Here is a 12,823-nt window from a genome sequence, read left to right as displayed (position 1 = left end):
AATCAATAAAACATACATCATGCTACTTTATTAAGTTATTTGTACTTGTCTCCCAGTATGTAGAAAGGTAGGCTACTTTACTTTTCATGTGAAACTCATTCTCCACAGACAAGCAGGCACGTTTTCCATTCACTGAGGTGACAATGACTTTTTGTATAATTTGACCAAACGTATGCTCATTGAATCATCTTTAAGTATGTTGACCCTTGCAGACTCCAACTCATCTGAATGTAAGCAACTCCATATTGTTGGTACTGGATTAAATGAGCCGGTTACGGTAGGTACAGGAAAAGGCAGTTCTATGGGTGGAACTGTCACCACTGTATGCTGTCTCCTATCCTCAGGTGGTGGGTACATAAAGTCTAATGGATGGTACTCTGTCCCATTCCATCTAACCCTTGGGTACAGGGCTAGGCACAGAGAAAGGTGACACTGCCATTGGTCAAAGCACAGTCCTACTACTGTAAACTAAAAGAAATGAAAAAACTAATTAAACAAATAAAAACCATTATGAATTATGTTCAGTTTGTTTTTGGGGAAAATATCTAATGTGTCTGGATATGGCAGGTCATATTTAGACCAACTTTAAATTATAAAAGTAGATTCAGCGTGATCGAGCAGCACCGCAGATATGGGCGTGTTTGTGTGGTGAGGCAGAAGCAAACGACAATAGACGGGGGAGGTGCATCTGCGACAGCCTAAAGTCAGACACTAATGTGGTTTTTCAACTGCAAGGTTTGATCAACATTGCAATGTTTATAAAAGGTTTTTTTATAATGTCGAGATGAACACATTTTGAACCCCCATTTCACAATCAATTAGTGAGAGTCTTAAATAAAACATTTTGGGGAATATAATGTATATATTTAATCTCTCTATTGGCAAATTAGTCAAACAAAAACACCCTCATGATTGGTTGACAATAGAACTTCCCACAATGCAGGCGGCGACTACAGGATCAAGTTAGAGAAACTGCAGAAACTTGCAGTCAAAACTCCATGCATTCAACAATTCGGTGCAAGTCGGCCAACTTCAACCCCGAAATGCAAAGGCGGCTGACGAACGCCCCCATTCAGATGAGCATGATGCAAGACTGCTCTCACAGTTGAACAGAGTATCTGCGGCATGCGCACGGGTAACTACGGGAACAATACAGCGGAGAAGCCTCACGCTTCAGCGCTCCTGGTTGTTGCGGAAATTGACCCATTACCATGGTTTACTTCGGGGATCTCGCTGAATCTACCTTTAAACCCAAACTAAGACCTGACCCAGCAGTTTGTGCATTGCTGCCCCAGTGACAAGAAGTGACATCCCAAAAAACACAAACACTATACAACCCGTCTCCCAGCCTTCCATGCAAAGGATTATTTCTGTCCATAAGACGAACTAAATTATATAAAAACTAAATTAAATGTTATGAAACTTAGTAAAGTGGATCTAAAAAAAAAAAACTACATTTCTAATAAAATCTTTAAGCGAATATAAAAACTATAATTTACACTATAACGGCCTCTTTTCAAACTTGTTCTTCTCCCTGCCTCCTCCCTTCTTCGTCTTCTTCTTCAGTTTGCCGTGTCGTGTATCTCCTCCCTCGTTTTTGTCTGGCCTCGGTTGCTCATACTTCCTCTTCTTGTCACTGTTAGAGAACAGACATTGTTACATGATGAGCCATAATAATAAATGCCATTTAGAAAATGCTTTTATAACAAAGCGATTCACAGTAGCGCATGCAAACATATTCATATGGGTAGCCCCACCATAAAAACAATGAAAGATCTTAGCCCTTCCCTGCCCTAACCCTTTTATGTTTGCAGATCTGTAAGGTGTAAGCAATATGATGTAATTCTACTAACTCACTGCTTACACCTATCCAGACCACTCGGGGCCGAGATGAAGGTAGCATATTACATTGTTATAGCAAGGATTCTAGATGTTTCTCCTCTTACCTCTTTATGCTGACAACAGCCGTCTGTCCTGCTTTCTTCAACACTTGGTCCCATTCCTCGTCATCTCCTCGGATCAGGTACTGTTGCAGGTCCATCTCCTTGACCTTCTCCATGTCCTGTTTGTGTTTCTCCTGGAACTCTTTGGCTGCCTCATCCTGGGGAGAAAAAAGAAATATTTAATCTATGTTGCATTCATATACTCACTGCACCATTGCATATTATGGTCTATCCTTTCGTTGTCATGCCATTCATAAAACGGAGGAGAGTTCCGTACCAGATCATCATTGAGGGTTTTGACCGTGGGCTCCATGGATATGTCTTTAGATACAACCATCTCTGCCTCAATGGCCTTCTCCTGGATTCTGTTGAAGAGCTAAAACAGCACACAAACATGGTGAAAATAACTAAAACAGGTAATAATGAATCAACTAGCTGTCATTGTCTGAGACACAGTAAGTATGAGACATTTACTCGTACAAACTTTAGGACATTTCATCATACAATACATTTTCTAGGAACTAAAGGTTTTTTTGGTTCGCTACTTATAGCTAAGCAGGATGGATAGAATGGTAGAGTAAGAAATAAAACATTTTAAATGTTAATTACATTTCCCCTCATGGGTACTAAATGTGTTTTCTCACCTGCACTACTTTCCTGATGAGGCGGTTGAACAGTCCCATGAGCTGAGAGCTGGGAAGGTCAATCTCCTTCTCCAGCTGGTCCACTGATTTATGCTGCAGCCCCACCCCTAGCAACAGAGCCTGGAGATGAACAGATGGAGTTAGAGACTAGTAAAAAAAAAAAAAAAAAAAGAGGGGGATAGACAAGAGTGTATGCGTTTGTGTGCACACGTAACGTCCTACTCACACACTGTGCGGCGGACAGGGTCACGTCTCCCAGCTGTTTGAGGAAGAACATGCGTGCCACGGCAGGGATGAGGTCCATGATGAGGTGGTAGTCCACCATGTTCCTAGAGTACATCTCCAGACGCTTCAGATCATAGGGGCTGAACTGACCAGACAGCTCAGAACTGCTCAGGGCTGGGGAGAGAAAGCAGGCGAGACATTGAAAACCACTCGTCTGTTACCCAAATCATTCAAAAGTACTGGCCCAAAACATTCAAAGGTTAGGGTAGACTGTCAACAGGTGGGGAGATCCATTTTGGTCTAGTTAGACTACACCAGGGACAGTGGTGGTCGGATTTTTGACTGGTGGGGAGGGAAGGGGAACTTACCGGAGCTGGCATCCGTCTTGGTGGTGCTCTTGTTCTGCAGGATGTTGAGGGCCATACTGGGAGAGAAGCTGCTGAACTGGTAGGAGAGCAGAGACAGGAAGCGCCGACGGAAATCTGGAAGAAACAAAGACAAGGTGAGTTGTAATGCAGAGGGAGAATAGAGTAGAACATCAGATGATACTTTATTTTCCACTAAGAGACAGAACACAGCACACACAAGCCTCACCTTTCCAGAAGGCAGACAGCCACTGGCCCTGTTCAGGAGCTTCCACTGTGTTGAGCTCCTTCAACATCACCAACGAGTGCTCCCCCGTCAGGTCGTTCTGGGAATGATAACACCACACCATGGGTCAAAAGACAAAACCAAGCATTACAATAAGCAATACTCCAACTGCATTCAATTTCAGCACAATGATGTAAAGTAGTAAATTGTGAATAGTAGATATTTTCCACTTACAGGGGTTTGCCGCAAATAGACAGGGATAAAACCAGCTTTCTTCCAAAACCTGTGCGGTAACAAAGAAAAAAGACAGATTAATACTTGAAAAAAAAACAGAGGTGATGATGAAGCCAAATGCAGAGTTTCCCCAGTGTCAGTAAACACAAATTATGTATATAAAATTTATGGTAAATTAATACTTACTTGAGCAGCGGAGGTGTGAGGCCATAGGATACCCCCAGGTATTCTAGTCTCTCGGCTCTCCTCTCACTCAGCTTCAGAAGCAGAGGAGGGAGGTCCTTCCTAGGGTGCAACACCTCTTCTAGGAGGCTCACCGCCTATATATTAACAACACTGTTAGCAAAGCACCTCCAACAAAGTGAAAACAATCAACTCTGCTCAATGCTGCTCTTTGGAGTCAATGTGAGTGACAACAAAAGACAGGAGTCTGGGTGACTTTTCTCCCTGTGGATGTGATTTATACTCATGGAATGTGTATGTTCAGGGGACGGTTTTCTGTCGGTGAGTGTGCAAGTGTTCTCAGGCGTTTGTGTGAGTGAGGCATTACCTCGCTGGTGACAGAGGTGATCTGGCTGTTAGCGGTCTGTGCGTTCTCATCCATGTAGGGGAACTGACCCTCGTAGTACAGCTGTAACTGTTGCAGTGCTCTGGAGCCATAACCCATCTCCAGGACAGACAGGGAAACAAACCAGTTAAAGGGATACTTCTGGATTTTGGCAATGAGGTGCCTTTTCTACTTCCCCAGAATCTGGGGTGCAGTTTGAAGGAAGTTGCTGACAAGCATCAGCGCAATGACTGGAAGTCTATGGGTATCTGCTAGCAAGCAGCAACCAATGTTAACTTCCTTCATACTGGATCTGAAGTTTAGACACCTACTAATTTAAGGGTTTTTCTTTATTTTCACTATTTTCTACATTGTAGAATAATAGTGAAGACATCAAAACTATGAAATAACCCATATGGAATCATGAAGTAACCAAGAAAGTGTTGAACAAATCAAAATATATTTTAAATTGTTCAAAGTAGCCACCCTTTGCCTTGATAACAGCTTTGCACTCTTGGCATTCTCTCAACCAGCTTCACCTGAAATGATTTTCCAACAGTCTTGAAGGAGTTCACACATATGCTGAGCACTTGTTGGCTGCTTTTCCTTCACTCTGCGGTCCAACTCATCCCAAACGACTTCTAACATCAAACAAGCGAAATGGCAGTACATGGACAAGGTGGAGGCGCAATTCAACAGCTCAGACACGAGACGTATGTGGCAGGGTCTACAGGAAATCAAAAATCAATGGCTGTTTTTCTGTGGCTATGTAGTGACCTAACAATCGTTTGTGGTGCTTTTGCTGTAAAGCATATTTGAAATCGGACACTGTGGTGGGGTTAACAACGAGAATAGCTTTAAAATGGTATGAGACATGTACGTTTGAGGAATGTTAATTATGAGATTTTTTATGTTTTGAAAAGGGCGCCCTACACTTTGACTGGCTGTTGTCAAATCGCTCCCGTTAACGGGATTGCAGCCATAAGTTTTAAGCTGCTGGCCCAGACGGCATCCCTAGCTGCGTCCTCAGAGCATGCGCAGACCAGCTGACTGGGGTGTTAACGGATATATTTAATCGCTCCCTATCCCAGTCTGTTGTCCCCACATGCTTCAAGATGACTACCATTGTTCCTGTACCCAAGAAGGCAAAGGTAACTGAACTAAATGACTACCGCCCCATAGCACTCACTGCTGTCATCATGAAGTGCTTTGAGAGACTAGTCAAGGAGCATATCACCGCCACCTTACCGGCCACTATCAACCCACTTTGCATACCGCCCAAACAGGTCCACGGATGACGCAATCGCCATTGCACTTCCCTATCCCATCTGGACAAGAAGAATACCTATGTAAGAATGCTGCTCATTGACTACAGCTCAGCATTCAACACCATAGTACCCTCCAAGCTCATCATCAAGCTGGAGGCCCTGGGTCTCAACCCCTCCCTGTGCAACTGGGTCCTGAACTTACTTCCGGCGCCGACAGAGATGGCCGCCTCGCTTCGCGTTCCTAGGAAACTATGCAGTTTTTTGTTTTTTTTACGTGTTATTTCTTACATTAGTACCTCAGGTCATCCTAGGTTTCATTACATACAGCCGAGAATAACTACTGTATATAAGATCAGCGTCAACTCACCATCAGTACGACCAAGAATATGTTTTTCGCGACGCGGATCCTGTGTTCTGCCTTACAAACAGGACAACGGAATGGATCGCATGCAGCGACCCCAAAAACGACTCCGAAAAAGAGGGAAACGTAGCGATCTTCTGGTTCAGACTACGGAGACGGGCACATCGTGCCCCACTTCCTAGCATTCTTCATGCCAATGTCCAGTCTCTTGACAACAAGGTTGATGAAATCCGAGCAAGGGTAGCATTCCAGAGGGACATCAGAGACTGTAACGTTCTGTGCTTCACGGAAACATGGCTCACTGGAGAGACGCTAACCGATGAGGTGCAGCCAACAGGTTTCTCCACGCATCGCGCCGACAGAAACAAACACCTTTCTGGTAAGAAGAGGGGTGGGGGTGTATACCTTATGGCTAACGAGGCATGGTGCGATGAAAGAAACATACAGGAACTCAAATCCTTCTGTTCACCTGATTTAGAATTCCTCACAATCAAATGTAGACCGCATTACCTACCAAGAGAATTCTCTTTGATTATAATCACAGCCGTATATATCCCCCCCCCCCAAGCAGACACAGATGGCTCTGAACGAACTTTATTTAACTCTTTGCAAACTGGAAACCATTTATCCGGAGGCTGCATTCATCGTTGTTGGGGATTTTAACAAGGCTAATCTGAAAACAAGACTCCCCAAATTTTATCACCATATCGATTGCGCAACCAGGGGCGGAAAAACCTTGGATCACTGTTACTCTAACTTCCGCGACGCATATAAGGCCCTGTCCCGCCCCCCTTTCGGAAAAGCTGACCACGACTCCATTTTGCTGATACCTGCCTACAGACAAAAGCTAAAAAAAGAAGCTCCCACGCTGAGGTCTGTCCAACGCTGGTCCGACCAAGCTGACTCCACACTCCAAGACTGCTTCCATCACGTGGACTGGGACATGTTTCGTATTGCGTCAAATAACAACATTGACGAATACGCTGATTCGGTGTGCGAGTTCATTAGAACGTGCGTTGAAGATGTCATTCCCATAGCAACGATTAAAACATTCCCTAACCAGAAACCTTGGATTGATGGCAGCATTCGTGTGAAACTGAAAGCGCGAACCACTGCTTTCAATAAGGGCAAGGTGTCTGGTAACATGACTGAATACAAACAATGCAGCTATTCCCTCCGTAAGGCTATCAAACAAGCTAAGCGTCAGTACAGAGACAAAGTAGAATCCCAATTCAACGGCTCAGACACAAGAGGCATGTGGCAGGGTCTACAGTCAATCACGGACTACAGGAAGAAATCCAACCCAGTCACGGACCAGGATGTCTTGCTCCCAGGCAGACTAAATAACTTTTTTGCCCGCTTTGAGGACAATACAGTGCCACTGACACTGCCTGCAACGGAAAAATGCGGTCTCTCCTTCACTGCAGCCGAGGTGAGTAAAACATTTAAACGTGTTAACCCTCGCAAGGCTGCAGGCCCTGACGGCATCCCCAGCCGCGCCCTCAGAGCATGCGCAGACCAGCTGGTTGGTGTGTTTACGGACATATTCAATCAATCCCTATACCAGTCTGCTGTTCCCACATGCTTCAAGAGGGCCACCATCGTTCCTGTTCCAAAGAAAGCTAAGGTAACTGAGCTAAACGACTACCGCCCCGCCCCGTAGCACTCACTTCCGTCATCATGAAGTGCTTTGAGAGACTAGTCAAGGACCATATCACCTCCACCCTACCTGACTCCCTAGACCCACTCCAATTTGCTTACCGCTCAAATAGGTCCACAGACGATGCAATCTCAACCACACTGCACACTGCCCTAACCCATCTGGACAAGAGGAATACCTATGTGAGAATGCTGTTCATCGACTACAGCTCGGCATTCAACACCATAGTACCCTCCAAGCTCGTCATCAAGCTCGAGACCCTGGGTCTCGACCCCGCCCTGTGCAACTGGGTACTGGACTTCCTGACGGGCCGCCCCCAGGTGGTGAGGGTAGGTAACAACATCTCCTCCCCGCTGATCCTCAACACTGGGGCCCCACAAGGGTGCGTTCTGAGCCCTCTCCTGTACTCCCTGTTCACCCACGACTGCGTGGCCACGCACGCCTCAACTCAATCATCAAGTTTGCGGACGACACAACAGTGGTAGGCTTGATTACCAACAACGACGAGACGGCATACAGGGAGGAGGTGAGGGCCCTCGGAGTGTGGTGTCAGGAAAATAACCTCACACTCAACGTCAACAAAACTAAGGAGATGATTGTGGACTTCAGGAAACAGCAGAGGGAACACCCCCTATCCACATCGATGGAACAGTAGTGGAGAGAGTAGCAAGTTTTAAGTTCCTCGGCATACACATCACAGACAAACTGAATTGGTCCACTCACACAGACAGCATCGTGAAGAAGGCGCAGCAGCGCCTCTTCAACCTCAGGAGGCTGAAGAAATTCGGCTTGTCACCAAAAGCACTCACAAACTTCTACAGAGGCACAATCGAGAGCATCCTGGCGGGCTGTATCACCGCCTGGTACGGCAACTGCTCCGCCCTCAACTGTAAGGCTCTCCAGAGGGTAGTGAGGTCTGCACAACGCATCATCGGGGGCAAACTACCTGCCCTCCAGGACACCTACAACACCCGATGTTACAGGAAGGCCATAAAGATCATCAAGGACATCTACCACCCGAGCCACTGCCTGTTCACCCCGGCGAGGTCAGTACAGGTGCATCAAAGCTGGGACCGAGAGACTGAAAAACAGCTTCTATCTCAAGGCCATCAGACTGTTAAACAGCCACCACTAACATTGAGTGGCTGCTGCCTACACACTGACACTGACTCAACTCCAGCCACTTTAATAATGGGAATTGATGGGAAATGTTGTAAATATATCACTAGCCACTTTAAACAATGCTACCTTATATAATGTTACTTACCCTACATTATTCATCTCATATGCATACGTATATACTGTACTCTATATCATCGACTGCATCCTTATGTAATACATGTATCACTAGCCACTTTAACTATGCCACTTTGTTTACATACTCATCTCACATGTATATACTGTACTCGATACCATCTACTGTATCTTGCCTATGCTGCTCTGTACCATCACTCATTCATATATCCTTATGTACATATTCTTTATCCCCTTACACTGTGTATAAGACAGTAGATTAGGAATTGTTAGTTAGATTACTTGTTGGTTATTACTGCATTGTCAGAACTAGAAGCACAAGCATTTCGCTACACTCGCATTAACATCTGCTAACCATGTGTATGTGACAAATAAAATTTGATTTGATTTATGATTTGACGGGCCACCCCCAGATGGTGAAGGTAGGAAACATCTCCACTTCGCTGACCCTCAACACTGGGGATCCGCAAGGGTGTGCTCAACCTTCTCCTGTACTCCCTGTTCACCCACGACTGTGTGGCCATGCACGCCTCCAAATCAAATCACCAAGTTAGCAGACGACACAACAGTAGTGGGCTTGATTACCAACAACGACGAGCCAGCCTACAGGGAGGAGGTGAGGGCGCTCGAAGTGCCGTGTCAAGAAAACAACCTCCCACTCAATGTCAAAAAAACAAAATGAGATGATCGTGGACTTCAGGAAACAGCAGAGGGAGCACCCCCCCTATCCAAATTGAAGGGACAGCAGTGAAAAGTTAAGTTCCCGGGCATAAACATCACAGACAAACTGAAATGGTCCACCCACACAGACAGTGTGGGTAAGAAGGCGCAACAGTGCCTCTTGAACCTCAGGAGGCTGAAGAAATTTGGCTCGTCACCAAAAACCCTGAAACTTTTACAGATGCATCCTGTCGGGCTGCATCACAGCCTGGTACGGCAACTGCACCGCCCTCAACCGCAAGGCTCTCCAGAGGGTGGTGCGGTCTGCACAACGCATCACCGGGGGAAAACTACCTGCACCCGATGTCACAGGAAGGCCATAAAGATCATCAAGGACAACAACCATCCAAGCCACTGCCTGTTCAAGGCGAGGTCAGTACAGGTGCATCAAAGCTGAGACAGAGATTGAGAAACAGCTTCTCTCTCATGGCCATCAGACTGCTAAACAGCAATCACTAAAATCAGAGGCTGCTGCCTACATTGAGACCTAATCACTGGATACTTTAATACATGGATCACTAGTCACTTTAAACAATGCCACTTTAATAATTTCTACATATCTTACATTACTCATATCACATGTATATACTGTATTTTATATCATCTACTGCACCTTGCCTATGCCGCTCGGCCGTCCATATACTTATATGTACATATTCTCATTCACCACTTTAGATTTGGGTGTATTAGGTAGTTGTTGGGAAATTGTTAGATTACTTGTTATATATTACTGCACTGTCGGAACTTGAAGCACAAGCATTACGCTACACTCACTTTAACATCTGCTAACCATGTGTATGTGACCAATGGTTTAAAAAAAAAAAATAATCTGTAACAATCTCAATTGGGTTGAGGTCGGGTGATTGTGGAGGCCAGGTCATCTGATGCAGCACTCCATCACTCTCCTTGGTCAAAAAGCCTTTACACGGTGTTAGGTGAGCCTTGAATTCTAAATAGATCACTGACTGTTACCAGCAAAGCAACCCCACACCATCACACCACCTCCTCACTTCACTGTGGGAACCACACATGCAGAGAATATCCGTTCACCTACTCTGCGTCTTAAAGACACGGCGGTTGGAACCAAAAATCACACATTTGGACTCAGACCAAAGGACGGATTTCCACCAGTCTAATGTCCATTGCTTGCGTTTCCTGGCCCAAGCAAGTCTTCTTTTTGGAGTCCTTTAGTAGTTGTTTCCAATTCGACCATAAAGGCCTGATTCACGCAGGATCCTCTGAACAGTTGATGTTGAGATGTGCCTGTTACTTGAACTCTGAAGGATTTAATAGGGCTGCAATCTGAGGTGCAGTTCACTCTAATGAAATTAACCTGTGCAGCAGAGGTAACTCTTGGTCTTCCTTTCCCGTTGCGGTCCTCATGAGAGCCTGCTTGATGGTTTTTGAGACTACACTTGAATAAACTTTCAAAGTTCTTGACATTTTCCAGATTGAATGACTATGTCTTAAAGTAATGGACTGTCATTTATCTGTGCTTATTTGAGCTGTTCTTGCCATAATATGGATTTGGTCTTTCCCCAAATAGGGCTATCTTCTGTATACCACCCCTACCTTGTCACAACACAACTGATTGGCTCAAAGCCTGCCCGATCTATCGTTTCCCCAAGGTGTCTGCAGCATTGTGACGTATTTGTAGGCATATCATTGGAAGATTGACCATAAGAGACTACATTTGCCAGGTGTCCGCCCGGCGTCCTCCGTCGAAATTGGTGCGTCATCTTCAACTGCACGTCTCTTTCCAAGCGATTCAGAGGAGAAAGTAGACATCTACGAACGATATATCAATGAAGAGATATGTGAAAAACACCTTGAGGATTGATTCTAAACAGCGTTTGCCGTGTTTCAGTCGATATTATGGAGTTAATTTGGAAAACAGTTCGCCGTTTTGATGACTGAATTTTCGTTTTTTTTGGGTACCCAAACGTGATGTACAAAACGGAGCGATTTGTCCTACACAAATAATATTTTTTGAAAAACTGAACATTTGCTATGTAACTGAGAGTCTCTTCATTGAAAACATCTGAAGTTCTTCAAAGGTAAATGATTTTATTTGAATGATTTTCTTGGTTTTTGTGAAAATGTTGCTGGCTGAATTCTAGGCTTATAGCTATGCTAGCTATCAATACTCTTACACAAATGCTTGTTAAGCTATGGTTGAAAAGCATATTTTGAAAATCTGAGATGACAGTGTTGTTAACAAAAGTCTAAGCTTGAGAGCAAATATTTATTTCATTTCATTTGCGATTTTCATGAATAGTTAACGTTGCGTTATGCTAATGAGCTTGAGGCTATAAATAGGATCCCGGATCCGGGATTGCTCGACGCAAGAAGTTAAGGCACACCTGTTAACCTCTCTGGCCCACCCGGGACGCAACCGCACCCCCTGCCAACAATAAATGCAAATGCGCTACGCCAAATGCTAATAGCACTCGTTAAAACTCAAACGTTCATTAAAATTCACATACAGGGTACTCAATTCAAGCTACACTCGTTGTGAATCTAGCCAACGAGTCAGATTTGTAAAATGCTTTTCTGCGAAAGCATGAGTAGCTATTATCTGATAGCAGGCAACACGCCGAAATACCTGAAGGGAACGTAAACAAAGGAATTAGCATAGCCGGAATTAGCATGTCAATTTATGAACACCGTCAGATCCAGTAAAAACACATTTTTTAAACGCAACGTTATTTTTTTAAATTAAAAATGTTGACTATAAACTTTGACAAAACACTTCAAACTACTTCTGTAATCCAACTTTAGGTATTACTAAACGTTAATAAACTATCAAATTGATCATGGAGCGATCTGTATTCAATAAGCACGAGTTTGGGTAACGCAACTAACTTTTCCGGTTCCATTGTTTACATCTGTGGACTTGACAACCGGATGTGGCTATTACTCAGATGACCAAGGATTTAGTTGAATCGAAATCACAACACTGGCGACATCGTGTGGAAGCTGTAGGAACTATAATCTCACTCTTAATTATTTTTCCTTCCAATAGACAATACATGGGCTGGCAGATTGATTTTTTCTTCGTCGATTTAGTGACCAGGTTTTCTGGCGATTTTGACCACGGAACTCGTTCTGTTATAGTCAGACACCATTGAACCAGTTCTAGAAACTTCAGAGTGTTTTCTATGCACAGATAGTAATCATATGCATATACTATATTCCTGGCATGAGTAGCAGGACGTTGAAATGTTGCACAATATTTAACAGAATGTTGAAAAAAGTAGCCCGATCTCTAAGAGGTTAATTGAAATGCATTCCAGGTGATTACTTCATGAAGCTGGTTGAGAGAATGTCAAGTGTGTGCAAAGCTGTCATCAAGGCAAAGGGTAGCTACTTTGAA

General features: G+C 44.3%; 1 protein-coding gene across 1 annotated transcript in view; it reads right to left on the bottom strand.

Moving 5' to 3' along the window:
- Nucleotides 1-8: 8 nt before the first annotated feature.
- nat10 (N-acetyltransferase 10) overlaps nucleotides 9-12,823 on the bottom strand; it is a 42,858-nt gene continuing 30,043 nt past the window's right edge. The window contains exons 18-27 of the mRNA XM_064951180.1: nucleotides 4,188-4,304; nucleotides 3,824-3,957; nucleotides 3,638-3,686; nucleotides 3,407-3,503; nucleotides 3,181-3,294; nucleotides 2,814-2,986; nucleotides 2,588-2,707; nucleotides 2,221-2,319; nucleotides 1,947-2,101; nucleotides 9-1,636 (exon numbers count right to left, since the gene is read on the bottom strand). Of these exons, the coding sequence (XP_064807252.1) occupies nucleotides 1,501-1,636; nucleotides 1,947-2,101; nucleotides 2,221-2,319; nucleotides 2,588-2,707; nucleotides 2,814-2,986; nucleotides 3,181-3,294; nucleotides 3,407-3,503; nucleotides 3,638-3,686; nucleotides 3,824-3,957; nucleotides 4,188-4,304 (1,194 nt within the window). The 3' untranslated portion in view covers nucleotides 9-1,500. The remainder of the gene's footprint in view (nucleotides 1,637-1,946; nucleotides 2,102-2,220; nucleotides 2,320-2,587; nucleotides 2,708-2,813; nucleotides 2,987-3,180; nucleotides 3,295-3,406; nucleotides 3,504-3,637; nucleotides 3,687-3,823; nucleotides 3,958-4,187; nucleotides 4,305-12,823) is intronic.

This window comes from Oncorhynchus masou, chromosome 31 (assembly GCF_036934945.1).
Source record: "Oncorhynchus masou masou isolate Uvic2021 chromosome 31, UVic_Omas_1.1, whole genome shotgun sequence".
In the NCBI taxonomy this organism is placed as follows: domain Eukaryota; kingdom Metazoa; phylum Chordata; class Actinopteri; order Salmoniformes; family Salmonidae; genus Oncorhynchus; species Oncorhynchus masou.
This window is presented reverse-complemented; position numbering and strand designations above follow the sequence as displayed.